Consider the following 12,824-nt stretch of genomic DNA (forward strand, 5'->3'; position numbering starts at 1 on the left):
TGATTTAATCACTCAATAATGTTTGCTACTTTAATCACAAAATTCTCTTCCCTCACCAAATCAAAAAGGAGATATTTTTGATTGGAACATTTTGCTCTGATGGAAGAGAGACTAATCTATTTATAACTGAGACAGGACTAGAATGATTCACTTCTCTTGACAGCGCACTGCACTTCTATATATTAAAATACGTCAAGGACAAAAAAAGCAATCAGGCTGGTTGCAAAACTAGTTGACTGAAGATATGGTGAAAAAGCAAGGTTTTGAGGAGGCTTTTACAACAGGCCTGGGAGGGAATAGGTAAAAACGTAGAGAGTTTTAGAAATGACAAAGCTAGGTTAAAAGAGTGACAAGTAATGAGAGAACCGGAAATGTGTTGAGGGATCAACCTGATCTTTATAACTCAGAACAATATCAGAGTGCACACTTACCTACTAAATGGGAGGGAGAAACAGATGCATAATTGACATTTATTATTTTGGGCATTAAACAGTAAATTACACTTACACAATCAAACAAAACCTTACCTGTAATTAATAGATCTCCGTGTTCTACCCGACCTCCTTTCCAAAGATTTGAAATCTTTTATTTCGATTTCTTCGGTTACGGAATCCTGACAGAAACAAAAGTATTAAACAGTAGAAAGTTCTATATTAGCAATATAAAATGTGACTAGTATGGAAATCATTAAATTAATTCCCAAATAAAACAATGTTTGAAATACTCAGCAGGGTCAGGCAGCACCCGTGACCTTTCACCAGAATGGAAAATGAATTAAAGGTGTAACAGGTTTTGTGCACAGTAAGAAGTCTTACAACACTGGGTTAAAGTCCAACAGGTTTGTTTCAAATCACTAGCTTTTGGAGCACTGCTCCTTCCTCAGGTGAATTGTAACAGGTTTTGCGCAAACGCAGAGGCATGGAAAGGGGGAGGTGTGGAAGGAAGATCAAAAAGTAAGATCTGTGATTGGGGGAGGGCAGGAGAGATCAGTTTGCAGGAGGGATGATGATGATGAAAGGCACACGTACATGGTAATGTGCCAGGTACTTGCACAAAACCTGTTAAAATTCCTGCCTTTCCTGTTTTTCGTCCAGAATTCCAGCATCAGCAACGTTTCTTTCAGGCACCAATTTGTACCACATTTTACACCAGGCGGACACGGCTTCACCATTTCTCTACCCCACGCCTCTCGTGGTGCAGCACAATAGGACAAGAAGTCAGTCACAAATGGTTTGGCCTTTGTTTCCACTTTCCTCCCCACCCCAATCCATTTCTCTGCCCTCCCCTCACGTCAGTCTAGACAGCGAGCATCAGCAAGCCAATTAGCATCACGGCCAAGCTCGAACTTATCCTCACCAGGCCTGCACACAATTCCTGGCACATCTTATTGGCATGGCCCTCTGGGAGCCGATACTAATTTATAAGAAATAAAAGGGCCGGAAGATCCCACCGGTGACCCATGGCGAGCTGTCTCTGCCGCCGGCGTTTTGGTGGGAACCCCCGCCCTTTGCTTTTTCCCTTTCAATTGCTAACTGACTTGTGTGCATTTCCAGTTGCTTACAAAGTTTCTCTGCAGATTTCTCACATTTGAGCCGTGTTTTTGAAAATATTTTTCAAACATCAAGATTTTGACTCGAAATGAGAAAGGGCAAGGATAAACCTCTAATCAACTTCTTCGTAAGGAAGATGCAATTTCTGCATTTTTAAACTTGTGCCCCCGCCCAAGAAGTTGGTTTAAACTTTGCTTCTTTAAAACCTTTGCCCCTTTCAGCATTCAAAATACACTTACTTTTGGAGCAATGATATTTTCCACGTTGATCCCCACAAAGGCCAGCCTCTCTTTTCTGCAAGAGAGGGAGTGCATCGCTTTAACCAACCTTCACAATCAGAAACCCAACACTTTCATGAATGATTCATCCAGCACATAGTTTAAACAAAGATTGAGAAATTACTGAGGGACGTCTCCAAGATTGGAAGGCGCAAAGATGGTGAAGTGAAACCAGGAATAGGTGATTCAGTGATGTCAAGCGAGGTTTTGGAAAGGCTGGCATAACCACAAAAACACTTCCTCTATAAAAACTATAATGTTTATTTCCACCCTATACTTATTAAAAATGGCTGAGACGAGATAGCACTGTATTCCCTTCACGGTTAATTATTTAATGATACAGTTACAGGAGACCATTGGGCGGCACGGTAGCACAGTGGTTACCACTGTTGCTTCACAGCGCCAGGGTCCCGGGTTCGATTCCCGGCTTATAATAGCTTATTGTCACAAGTAGGCTTCAATGAAGTTACTGTGAAAAGCCCCTAGTCGCCACATTCCGGCGCCTGTTCGGGAAGGCCGGTACGGGGATTGAACCCACGCTGCTGGCCTTGTTCTGCATTACAAGCCAGCTGTTTAGCCCACGGTGTTAAACCAAGCTTGGGTCACTGTCTGTACGGATTCTGCACGTTCTCCCTGTGTCTGCGTGGGTTTCCTCCGGATGCTCCGGTTTCTTTCCACAAGTCCTGAAAAACTTGCTATTAGGCGAATTGGACATTCTGAATTCCCCCTCCGTGCACCCGAACAGGCGCCGGAATGTGCCGACGAGGGGCTTTTCACAGTAACTTCATTGCAGTGTTAATGTAAGCCTACTTGTGACAATAATAAAGATTAATATTATTATTTGGCGCATCTTGCCCATGACAACCTTTGAAAAGGAGCATCCAATTCGTTCCACTCCACCTCGTTTCCCCCTCAGCTGAACTTTTTCCCCCTTCAAATGTTTATCCAATTTCCTTTTGAAGGTTGTTATTGATTCTGATGCCATCATCCTTTCACATTTTCATTCCGGCAGGAGAATTAAAAACTTTATTTGGATGACAAACGCATGCTGATTGCAGATGAAAGAGCAGGGTGAGGCGCACGAGGGGGTGCACCGTTTTAAGGTGCTGAGGACAATGGATAATAACAAAAGAGGCGAGTTCTGTTTCTCAATGTAGGGAGGTGGTGGCAGCGGCGCTGGGTCACGGGAAAGCTTAAACACTGCCCAAAGGGGAACAAGAAAGGAACATTCTGAACAATGGCTGCAATAGATACAAGGTGGAAAATGGAGGTTTAGATGAAAAGCATGAGGTGATAGCGAACTGGTTGTTTGAGGTACTGCCATCCTGATTTTTATTTTCATTGATTTCAGAAGGAGACTATTCCACCCAAGTCTTAGAAGTGGTCATTACAGTCCAGGTTTTTCTTTTTACCTTCTCTCTGCTCTTTCCTTCTTTTTTATCATCACATCCATATTTTGCAATTGTTCTTCTAGTTTTTCGCACAGGAGTTTCTGCAGACAGTAAAAAGGGGACAGCTTTTAGTACAGTCACACATCCCCCTCCCATACAGAAATAAATAGCTGTGACTAATACATAGGTTTTTAGTGTGACAGTAACATAACAGTTCTAAGTACCAAATCTAATGATGACCAGGAAACGATTGTCGTAAAAGCCCATCTGGTTCACTCATGTCCTTTAGGGAAGGAAATCTGCCGTCCTTACCCGGTCTGGCCTACATGTGACTCCAGACCCACAGCAATGTGGTTGATTCTTAACAGCCCCCTCAAGGGGACTCGGGGATGGGCAGTAAGTGCTGGCCCAGCCTGCGACGCCCACATCCCATGAACAAATAAAAACAAAACACCTTTTGACAAGTGAGCTGCCATTTTTCCTTTCATGTGCCCACCAATGTTACTGTAGTTTTCAACAAGAAAGTTGCAAGATTATTATATATGGGTGCAAAACACCAATCAGCCCATTCCTTGGCCATTCCTCAACTCTTAAAATATATCTACTTCTTAAATACGAATCCCTCCGATTTCTATTCCACATATACATCGCTCAGAAATAAAGTTCTTGGAATTCAAGCTAATTTTGCCAGTTTGCATTCATGTCAGGTTTCCCTACTCGTGCTTCAGTCTGAAGTTCTGTTACTGCCACCTCTCCACAAGATCATTTCATTGCTGCTCTTCAATGCCTCAACAGTTTAAAGTCTTTCTCATTTATTAATTGTAAATTAACATAGAATAATCTCATGACTGGAGTCACAGAGGTGTCAGATGGGGGTAAGAATATAACACAAGATAAAGGTCGTCCACCGAACCCCTACACTGCAGAAGGAGGCCATTCTGCCCATCGGGTCTCCACTGATCCTCTGAAAGAGCACCCTGCCGAGACCCCCCCCCCATAACCTTGCGTATTGATCATGGCCAATCCAACTAAGTGCACATATCTGGACTGTGGGTGGAAACCCGAGCACTGAGAAAACCCACGCAGACACAGGGAGCATGCAAACTGCTCATAGTTACCTATGACCAGAATCGAACGCGGGTCCCTGGCACTGTGAAGCAGCAGTGCTAATCAGTGTGCACCATCTGGCCTCTCTGGCCTCTTCTGATTCTCAATAGGATGTTTGATTCAATAACCCCACATTCCCAGTTTATCCCCATATGCTTTGATTCTCATGGGGCCCAGAATGCATCAACGAGCAACCACAACCCTCTAGGCTAGGGAATTCTAAAGGTTTACAACCCTCTCAGTGAAGAAATTTCTCATCTCAGTTCTAAATGGTCAACCCCTTCTCCTGGGCCTACGGCCCCTAGTTACAGCACCTTCATATCCTTGGAAAGAAAGCCGCTGGATGCGTGGGATTATCCGGCCTTTCCGGCCAGTGGGATCTTCCATTCGCGCCCAAAGTCAACAGAAATTTGAATGGCTCTCTGCATCCGCCCTGGCGGAACCCGGAATGGGACTGGAAAACCCAGGCCTTGGGCTCACTACTCAGATCCTGAAGAGGGAAGACTTACTATCAGCTTCCTAGATTACCACTCAGACCAATAGAAGAGGAATATGGAATATCCCGGACCTCAAACCACAAGATCAGGGAGATTGGTCAAGGCAATTAACGTGTGAAAGCTGACACTTTGGCAGGAGATGGGGAGAATGTAAATATGATGGGTATAAAGAATTGGGTGGGGGGGAAGATATGGAGTAAAGGATTAACATCAGAAGCATAAAAGATGCTGTAATAATGATGTCACATCACATGGCTGAAGTAAGAGAAAATTAGAAGAGGGAGATGTGGTGATATGCATAAAGCAAGTCTGTACATCATGTTATGCACGACCTCTGGCCACGAGGTGGCAGTGTAAACCCACCACGTGACCCTGTGGCTGGGGAGTTGGGAGTCGGTCGTGCTGGAGGGTAGATATATATTGCAGTAACTCTACAATATTTCATTAGTGTTAGCAGTTTATTATTTTTTTTATCCTAGTTATCGGACCACGCAGTTGTTTCATAATAAATTATTTAAACTAGATGTTCTGTAGTTCATCATTCACTTCGGTCAGTCCATAGAACATGACAGAAGCTCCGACCTCAAGTAGAGGTCCCAATGTGTAAATATTTGCGCTAAATGAACAGTTATGGTTAGCGAGATTAGAGATTCTAGCAGCATACTATTGCTCAAAATTCCGTCTCAACTTCTATCACAGAACTTTCTATCCAGGGAAGCAAGACTCAGAATCTACTCAGTCAAATTCTCAAATAACTTCTCAACAGTCAATCATCTTCCCAGGGAAACAAGAGGATGTGCAATAAACAAGCCACATTCACCCACATTCTGAGAAAATACAAGTGAAATAGACTGTGAAGGCTAATCTTTGACCAGTTTTAAAATCTTACTGCAGTAACGCCCATAGGAAAAGGAGTTGCTTACGTGTTGGCAACATGGACAGAACCATTCTCCGTCGGGGATCGTCATCAATGGAGGTCGTAGACAAGCTGTATGATAACCGCTGTCACAGGAGTCGCACAACAGAATCTAGGCAAAAACATTTATACAACTTCAGGAGACTTCCGGTGGCAACAAGAGCTCCCGCGCTGGCCGCGATTCGCGGCGATTTCGGGGAAATCCCCGAGTCTTCACGTACCCCCCCGACTATCGTCGGCCTTTGGGGCAGTCACGAACAGCCAGCGGGGCCGGTTTAAAAACCGGCGAAGAACCCCGCGCGGGTGTCGGGCGGCGGGGACTGAGGCGCTGGGCCCAGCGCGGCGTCGAGGTCAGAGCAGCGGGGGCGGAGCTACGAGGAGGCTGAGGCGGCAGGCCCGAGGCCAGGGCACTATGTAGGGAGGGTGCTCCACGTCGGATGGCTCACACCTAGGAGGAAGAAAGAAGGCTGAAGCCTGGTCCCAGGGGAGCTCAGGGTGAATGAAGAGGAGAAAGAAGAAGGTTTAAGGAAGTTTCATAAAGGTTTTTTTTTCTCCCCCTTTTTTTTCAAAAAAAGAATAAGTCAGATTGATGAAGGACAGGTGGGTGAAGGGGGAGAGAGGGAAATAGAAAGACGATAAAAAACAATAAGCCGCTAAAGGATGCGTCAAAGAAAGGAGGAAACGCGGGTTCGCCGCTGAAGGAGAAGACGAGCAAAAGTGTTGACAGGATGGCTGAAGTTGAGCTGCAAGGCGGGGCCGCACTACTTACGGCGGAGAAGATGACCGAGGTGATGGCGGCGGAGCTGGAAAAACAGTTTGCGAGGCACATGGAGGCCTTGAGGAAGGAGACGGCGGTCGTGTTGAAGTCATTGGTGGAGGAGGCAATCGGCCCGGTGAGGGTGGCGGTGGCAAAGGCATCGGCCGAGGTGAGAGAGCAGGGCGAGAAGATGAAGGAAGTGGAGGAGGCCGTGTCACGACACAGCGACCAGGTCACCTCGATTGGGGACGAGCTGTGGAGGGTGGTGGAGGTTAACAGAGGACTCAGAGAAAACCGCTCAAGGCGGCACAATTTGAGAATTGTGGGCTTGCCCGAAGGGACAGATGGCCCAAGGCCAACGCAATACTTTGCTAAGAAGTTGGCGGAACTGATAGGGGAGGGTGAGAGCCCCACCCTGTACAAGCTAGACCAAGCTCATCGGTCATTAAGGCCGAAGCCCAAAGTGAACGAGCCGCCAAGGGCAGTAATTATCTGCTTCCATAAGTTTTGCATGAAGGAGAAGGTATTAAGCTGGGCGAAGCAGAAGCGCGAGGTGCTGTGGGATGGTGCTGGAGTTCGGATCTACCAGGACTTGACGGTGGAGTTGGCAAAAAGACGAGTGGCGTTTGGGCGAGTGAAAGCGGCTTTGTACAAGAAGGGGGTGCGATTTGGTATGGTGTACCTGGCGAAGCGGAGAGTAACATATAACGCCAAAGACTTTTATTTTAAGGCAGCTGAGGCATTCGTGAGGACAGAAGGCTTGGGACAGACGTGAAGAGCGGAACTGGAAGAGAGACTGTGGACTGTGTTTGAGCAGCTGGAAAATGTATAAATGTTACAACTTTCTTTTTACTGATTTGTATTGCAATTTACTTTTCTTTGCATTGTTACAGAGTTCAAGTTAATGGCGCTCTGTGTTGCGACGGTTAAATGTTATGTTAGTGAATTGTAGGGGTTGGATTGTTGGGTTTGTTTTGGTGTTTCTTTCTCTGGGACTGGGTGGAAGGGGGCGAGATGTCTTGGCGCGGGGAGCCACCCGCGCTAGCTAACTAAAGTCAGCTAGTGAACGGGGGTGAGGTGAGAGGAGGGCTGCGGATGTTGGAGCCTGGATAGCAGGCTTCAATGGGCCTAGGAGGCGAGCGAGAGGGGGGGATGGATGTTGGGAGATGTTTTTGTAGGGGGGGTTCGATGCTAACAATGGACAGGGGCGGGTCAGGCTTATGGGGCAGGGCCCGGTGGTATGGTGATGGTGGATAAAAAAGGTGGAGGTGGGAAAGTTGAGAGAGAGACCCCCAGTAAGGATAGTCACGTGGAACGTGAGAGGGCTAGGAGGTCAGGTCAAGAGGTCAAGGGTACTTGCACATCTTAAAAGTTTGAAAGCCGATGTGGCAATGCTGCAGGAAACTCACTTAAGGGTGAAGGACCACGTAAGACTTAAAAAGGGCTGGGTTAGCCAAGTGTTTCATTCCGGATTTGATGGAAGGGCTCAAGGGGTAGCGGTGGTGGTGGCAGATCAGGGGGGTAGATATGTGATTGTGGCAGGGGCGCTGGAGGGGAGATTAGTGGCGCTGTTAGGTGTGTACGGTCCGAACTGGGACGATGTGGGATTCACGAGGAAGGTGTTTGGGGCCATTCCCGACTTGGACATGCATGAGCTGATTGGGGGGAGGGGGGGGGGGGCGGGGGGGGGACTGGAACTTGGTGCAGGAGCCAAGGTTGGACAGATCACGGCCGCGCTCGCTGGTCCCATCAGGGGGGGGGCAAAGGCGCTGGCTGGGCTAATGGTGGAAATGGGAGGGGTGGACCCTTGGAGGTTCCTGCACCCAAGGGAACAGGAGTACTTGTTTTTCTCAGCGGTCCATAAGGTACACTCGCGGATCGACTTTTTTGTGGTGGGAAAGGCTTTGCTGGCTGGAGTCAAGGGGTCGGAATACTCTGCAATTGCAGTGTCAGATCACGCTCCACATTGGGTGGATATGGTGCTGGAGAAGGGGGTAGCGCAGAGACCGGGGTGGAAACTGGATGTGGGGCTTTTTGGGAACCAAGTGTTCTGTGACAAAAATTGAAAAGGTAATTAAGGAATATGTCGGTTTCAATTGTATGGGTGAGGTGTCGAAGGCAGTCGTCTGGGAGGCTCTAAAGGTGGTGAGGGGTGAGGTAATTTTGTTTAAGGCCAGGGTGGACAAAGAGGAAAGGTTGGAGTGGCAGAGGGTAATAGATGAGATGTTGGAGGTAGATAGGAGGTATGCAGAAGATGAGGACCCAGCGAAGCTGAAAAAGAGGAAGGAACTACAGGCGAGCTTCGACCGACTGTCCACCAGGAAGGTGGTGCGCCAACTGAGACGAGCAAGGGGTGCAGTTTATGAACATGGAGATAAGGCGTATGTGAGCAGGTCAGCTCCGGAGGGAGGCAGTGGCAAGGGAAATTCTTCAGGTGAGGGATAGGGCAGGGAAGTTGGTGGTGGCTCCAGTGCTGATTAACAAGGTTTTTGAGGAGTTTTATGAGAGGTTGTACAAGTCAGAGCCACCCGGGGGAGACCGTGAGATGCAGGAATTTCTAGATGGGTTGAAGTACCGGAGGCTCGGGGAGGGGGGACAGGGCTACATTAGAAGGAGCAATAGTGGAGTAGGAGATAAAGGATGCGATTGTGAGGATGCAGTCGGGGAAGGTGGCAGGGCCGGATGGGTTTCCGGTGGAATATTATAAAAATGTCAAGAATAGGTTGGCACCCCTGATGGTGGGGATGTTTGAGGAGGCGATAGGGAAGGGGGTGTTGCCGCAAACCTTGGGGCAGGCATCGATTTCACTGTTGCTAAAAAAAAGATAAGGATCCGACGGAGTGTGGGCCCTATAGGCCCATATCACTTCTGAATGTGGCAAAGGTACTGGCGGGTAGGCTGGAGGAGTGCCTCCCAAAGGTGATAGGGGAGGATCAGACGGGGTTCGTGAAAGGGAGGCAGCTGTTTTCGAACATTAGGAGGGTTTTGAACGTCGTTATGGCACCGGCGGAAGGGAAGGAATCAGGGGTAGTTGTGGCATTGGACGCCGCGAAGGCCTTTGATCGGGTAGAATGGGGGTACCTGATGGCAGTGCTGGAGCGGTTTGGGATTGGACCAAGATTTGTGAACTGGGGAAAGCTATTATATAAGGAGTCGAAGGCGAGTGTCCGCACAAACAATATCAGTTCGAGATACTTTTCTCTCCACCGTGGGACGAGACAGGGATGTCCTATGTCCCCCCCCCCCCCTGCTGTTTGCACTTGCGATTGAGCCGTTGGCCATCGCATTGAGAAGTTCGGAAGCATGGAAAGGAATAGTGCGGGGGGTGGATGGAGCATAGGGTGTCCTTATATGCCGACGACTTGCTGCTGTATGTGTCGGAACAGAGTGCATCGATAGGAGTAATATTGGAGCTACTGCGGGTATTTGGGTCTCTCGGGGTACAAGCTGAACCTGGACAAGAGTGAGTATTTTGTGGTGTCTCAGCCGGGGATGGGGGCAGGGGTGGGGGGGCTGGGACTCACTTTAGGTATCTGGGGGTGCAGGTTGCCCGGGAGTGGGGGAGGCTTCGCAGGTACAACATCACTAGTTTGGTGGGGAGAGTGAAAGCCGATCTGGCAAGGTGGGATGGCCTTCCCCTGTCACTGGCGGGTCGGGTACAGGCGGTTAAAATGAATGTGCGGCCACTATTTCTGTTTATTTTTCAATGCCTATCGATTTTCCTGCCAAAGTCTTTTTTCAGGGAGATTGAGGGAAGGATTACCTCGTTCATATGGAGAGGGAAGGTGGCCAGATTGAGAAAGGTGCTGCTACAGAGGGGAAGGCAGGCAGGGGGTTTGGGTCTCCCGAACCTGTTGTACTACTGGGCGGCGAATGAGGAGAAGGTGCGGAGCTGGGTCAGAAGGGTTGATTCCCAGTGGGTCAGAATGGAGGAGAGTTTGTGCAGGGGGTCGGGGCTGAAAACACTAGCAACAGCGCCGCTCCCGATAGCTCCGGGGAAATACTCAGGGAGTCCGGTAATAATAGCTTCATTGAAAATCTGGAGGCAGTTTCGCCAACACTTCGGGTTGGGAGTAGGGTCAAGGGAAATGCCGATTCGGGGGAACCACAGATTTCAGCCAGGGAGGTGGGATGGAAGTTTTCAGAAATGGGAAGAGAGGGGGATTAAGACGCTAAAAGATTTGTTTCTTCAGGGTCGGTTTGCAGGATTGAGGGAGCTGGAAACCAAGTATGGGCTGGAGCAGGGAGAAGTGTTTAGGTACATGCAGGTTCGGGATTTTGCCAGGAAGGAGATACAGAGCTTTCCAGAGGAACCGGCCTCCACATTGCTGGAGGAGGTGTTGACGACAAGGGGACTGGAGAAGGGGGCAGTGTCAGTGGTGCACGGAGCTATTTTGGAAGAGGATAAGGCACCACTGGAAGGGATCAAAGCGAAGTGGGAGGAAGAGCTGGGAGACGTTATAGAGGAAGGGGTCTGGTGGGAGGTACTCTGGAGAGTGAATGCCTCCACCTCATGTGCGAGGTTGGGGCTGATATAGCTGAAGGTGGTATATAGAGCGCACCTCACGAGGGCGAGGGTGAGCCGACTTTTTGAAGGAGTAGAAGATGTGTGTGGGCGTTGCGGGGGGGGGGGGGGGGGGGGGGGGGGGGGGGGGCGGCTAATCACATTTATATGTTTTGGTCCTGTCCAAAACTCGGGGAGTACTGGAAGGAGGTGTTTAGGGTAGTTTCCAAGGTGGTGCGTGTGAAACTGGACCCGGGTCCCTGGGAGGCCATATTTGGGGTGTCGGACCAGCCAGGGTTGGAAACAGGTGCGGAGGCAGATATCATAGCCTTTGCCTCGTTGATCGCCCGAAGGCGGATCCTGATAGGTTGGAGAGCACCCTCTCCACCCTGTGCCTTGGCGTGGCGGGGGGGACCTGTTGGAATACTTGAACCTTGAGAAGGTTAAGTTCGAACTGAGGGGAAGCTTGGAGGGGTTCTACAAGTCATGGGCACTATTTATTATGCACTTTCAAGAACTGGATATCATCGAACATTAGTGGGGGGGGGGGGGGCTGTGTATATTAAGGGTGACTATGGGTAATCCCAGATTCCTTTTGTCATCTGTTTATGTAAACATGCGGGCTGATGTTTGGGGGTTGGTGGGAGGATGGGATCGTTGTTATTGTTATGGGGATTGACATATCTGTTGCTGATTATTGTTTATTGTTGATGGGTGTAAACGTGGGAGAAAATGTGAAAAAGGAGAATAAAAATATATTTTGTTTAAAATAGCAGCACTTCAGGCCAAATATCCAACTGCCATTCATCAGAAATGATGAACAATAGATACATAAAGATGGAAATTTAAGAGAGTTACTCTCAAGTTCTGATGAAAGGTCATCAACCTGAAAACATTAACTCGGTTCCTCCAGGTGCTGCCTAACCTGCTGAGCAGTTCCAGCATTTTATGTTTTTATTTCAGAATTCCCGCATCTGCAGCATCTTGATTTTGTATCCAATTATCTCATCGACATTAACCCACCTCTATTCCAAAGGCATTAATATCTTATTGGGGCAAGGATCCACAGTCTATACTCTGCCCAAGTCACTGCAATGCTTGCGAGTCAACTTGACAGTAACCATGACAGTTGATCCTGATCTCACCTGATGCCTCTAAGCATAGGTTTGTAGTCGGGGTCAACTGGACACCAGTCAGGAGTAGGAGACCATTATTCTCTCCTTAGGCCAGTACTGCAACTGCCCTGGGCCCACTCTTGGGGCTTTTGCATTGTTACTTCCACATCCTCCACCCAACAAACAGTACGTGATACATTTGTTAATTAGATTAGGATCTACATTGGTCCTTTTCCCCAGTTCTGGGTATGACCAAACATGACCAACAAATGCTTCCTGCTTCACACAAGGGCTGCAGGCCATACGGTGAAACTACTTTCATATTTGAGAATTAAGTTGACAAAGAAATTATGCCTAAAACGCTGGTGATGCTTCATCCTTCATTGAATCACTATGCTGTGCAGGAACGGTCTTTGAAAACACAGACCAGTATGTCAGTGGCTGCTTAAAACAAGTAAAAATAGATTAAGAGCAAGAGAACAAGCTAAAAGAACAATTCTGTCTCTAACCAGCTAGACCTACCAATTCAGGGTGATTGGGTAAGCCACATTTTTTACAGGGCTCATCATCTTCTGGTGGCCCTTCCTCCTGATCACTACCTTCGCCACCTTCTTGGGCGCTTTCACTCTCTTCACTTGATTCCTGGGGTCTGCGCCTGCCCCTCGATTTGGTCCATCTGGCTCTCCGGCTGGATTTACACTTGCGCTGT

General features: G+C 48.3%; 1 protein-coding gene across 1 annotated transcript in view; it reads right to left on the reverse strand.

Moving 5' to 3' along the window:
• The window catches only part of rsf1a (remodeling and spacing factor 1a), a 97,790-nt gene that overhangs the window by 15,978 nt on the left and 68,988 nt on the right, over positions 1-12,824 (reverse strand). Inside the window, exons 7-11 of the mRNA XM_072477434.1 lie at positions 12,638-12,820; positions 5,747-5,851; positions 3,241-3,320; positions 1,790-1,844; positions 528-613 (exon numbers count right to left, since the gene is read on the reverse strand). Coding sequence (XP_072333535.1) covers positions 528-613; positions 1,790-1,844; positions 3,241-3,320; positions 5,747-5,851; positions 12,638-12,820 — 509 coding nt within the window. The remainder of the gene's footprint in view (positions 1-527; positions 614-1,789; positions 1,845-3,240; positions 3,321-5,746; positions 5,852-12,637; positions 12,821-12,824) is intronic.

The sequence above is a fragment of the Scyliorhinus torazame genome, chromosome 15 (assembly GCF_047496885.1).
Source record: "Scyliorhinus torazame isolate Kashiwa2021f chromosome 15, sScyTor2.1, whole genome shotgun sequence".
Classification (NCBI taxonomy): domain Eukaryota; kingdom Metazoa; phylum Chordata; class Chondrichthyes; order Carcharhiniformes; family Scyliorhinidae; genus Scyliorhinus; species Scyliorhinus torazame.